Source organism: Telopea speciosissima, chromosome 10 (genome assembly GCF_018873765.1).
Source record: "Telopea speciosissima isolate NSW1024214 ecotype Mountain lineage chromosome 10, Tspe_v1, whole genome shotgun sequence".
Classification (NCBI taxonomy): domain Eukaryota; kingdom Viridiplantae; phylum Streptophyta; class Magnoliopsida; order Proteales; family Proteaceae; genus Telopea; species Telopea speciosissima.
The window spans coordinates 22962912-22965004 of NC_057925.1; the positions used below are offsets into that span (position 1 = coordinate 22962912).

Genomic DNA, 2093 nt, shown 5'->3' on the forward strand with positions numbered 1-2093 from the left:
CAAGGAAATTAATTAATCACTTTTCGTTTCTGCAATTCGAGAAGCCTTTTAATGGAATTTTAGTTGCAGGATCAGAAGAAACCCCACTGGCCATTGTTATTGTCGTCTCCTTATCCGTAATAGTTAGAAGTTAGAACAGCATACTTGGGCATAGACTAATAACCCAACGATTCATATCGCAAACCAGATGCAAAGTTACGAATCAAATTCGGAGCTCTTCAATTTGACTACAGGCATGGAGATGTTAGCGTTCCCCTCGAAGAATATCCAGCAGCAGAGAGATGGTAACTTGGTCATGTGAACTTGTGAAGTCAAACTAGAAAAAAAAAAAAAACCCATTTCGGTCTGATTAACAAAAACATATAAAAGATAGAGGAGCTTGAGAAAAAGAAAAGAACACCATGGTTCAGGGACCTGCATCTCAGAAGATTCGCTTTTGGGTAGATGAAAAAGGTGGTGGTGATGAGCTCACCACTTTGGATGGCCTTCAGGTTTCTCTATGTGGTTCTGTCAACGGCAACGGAGAGATTGCTAAGGAATTCGAAAGTTCTGAAGCTAATTTTAAGCGTATAAAATTAATGGGTTCCCATTAAAATATAAGCAGAGATTGAAGATATCCAATAATTCTTCCTGGGTTCTGTGCATCTGAGCTTGAATTTTCTACCTCTATTAAATCAGAGAAGAGAAGGCTTTCTTGCTTTGGCGGTGGAGGCGGCAGTGGTTATGGACGTCGTGAGGGCGGCGGTGGTGGATACAGCTGTGGTTGTGACCGTGGCTACGGAAGTGGTGGTGGTGGTGGTGACCGTTACTCGAGCTGGAGAAACTAGGGTTTCTAGAGATGTTTTTACGGTTTTGATATGCTTAGGGAGTATTATTGGAATATCACAAACATAAGGACATTTTGGGGTTTAATTGAATATATTTAGGGTGATGTCATCACTTAACAGTGATTTTTGACGGAATGGATACGGTTGATAGAATCTTTTGACTCAGGGGTGGGGAGAGTTATTACTCAATACCAAGGGGTGGGGCTTGTCATTCGGGCATAATCGAGGGGAGGGGGGAGTAATTTACCCAAAAAATAATAATAAAAAGTGCCACATGCACTTTAATTCAGTGAAACTTCCATTGTGTGTAGAGGGTGATGTAGGATGCCACCGAAGTTGTCGTGTAAAATTCTTGGGCTTTCCCAAGTTGGCTGCACCACCTGTGTGGCATACTGACCTCCCTTTCCAAAATTATGAAAGAATTTTCAGTCTTCGAGTGTATTTCTTTTTATCTTGAGCTTAATGTATGAGAACTGAAGCATAGACTCTTGATCCTTGGATGACACAAATTGATGGAAGAGCAAGAGCAATAACAGAAGGAAAGGGGATTAGTCATGTCATGGGATACTCTTCCTTCAATGAGGTACAAAAGCTTTCAGGTCAGAAAGAAAATGGAGAATGTGTGTCAAGAATGACATACTAGTTTTCAGGTCCAGTTGAAGTCTTTCTTCTTGTTTGTTTTTATATGAGAATGACTGTAGTTGGCCGTACCTTTTTCCTTATTCTCTCTCTTTATTAAGACACCACATCTAAGGGGGCATTAGAATTATGGGGAGAAGGACCTAAACTCAAGAAGGGGGGACTATAATTCCCTTCTACAAACTTATTGAACTAAATTTTATCTGCTCTATCAAAGAAAGAGAAATGTTGCTGCTTGGAAGCTGTTATACTAAATAATAATCTACACTTATTCATTTTCATAAAAAAAAAAATAAAAAACATGAGAAAAATCAAGTTCCTTAGGAACCTATTCTACATGACCAAGGAAGTTTAATGTTGGAGTTAACACTTAAGAGGGACTACTGAACCTTCAGATCAGTTTCATCTTTGTTTGGAGTTAACACTTAAGAGGGACTGCTGAACCTTCAGATCAGTTTCATCTTTGCTAGTTCGTGGATGCCATATGAAGAAGCATGAAATCAGTCAGAACAATCCAGTTTACAAGTATTGTAAAATGTATTTTAAATGAAGTTTCAAAACACCTTTTCCCTTTTGAAATTTGGTTTTGGTGTTTCCCTCCCATAAGGTTTGGTTTCTTTGATCTTT

At 39.0% G+C, this 2093-nt stretch overlaps 1 protein-coding gene across 1 annotated transcript; it reads left to right on the forward strand.

Moving 5' to 3' along the window:
• Positions 1 to 401: 401 nt before the first annotated feature.
• Positions 402 to 827, forward strand: LOC122643432 (glycine-rich RNA-binding protein 2-like). The gene is made up of 2 exons (XM_043837054.1): positions 402 to 567; positions 679 to 827. Exons 1-2 carry the CDS (start codon positions 402 to 404, stop codon positions 825 to 827), a joined length of 315 nt encoding a protein of 104 aa, XP_043692989.1.
• The last annotated feature ends 1266 nt before the right edge of the window (positions 828 to 2093 follow it).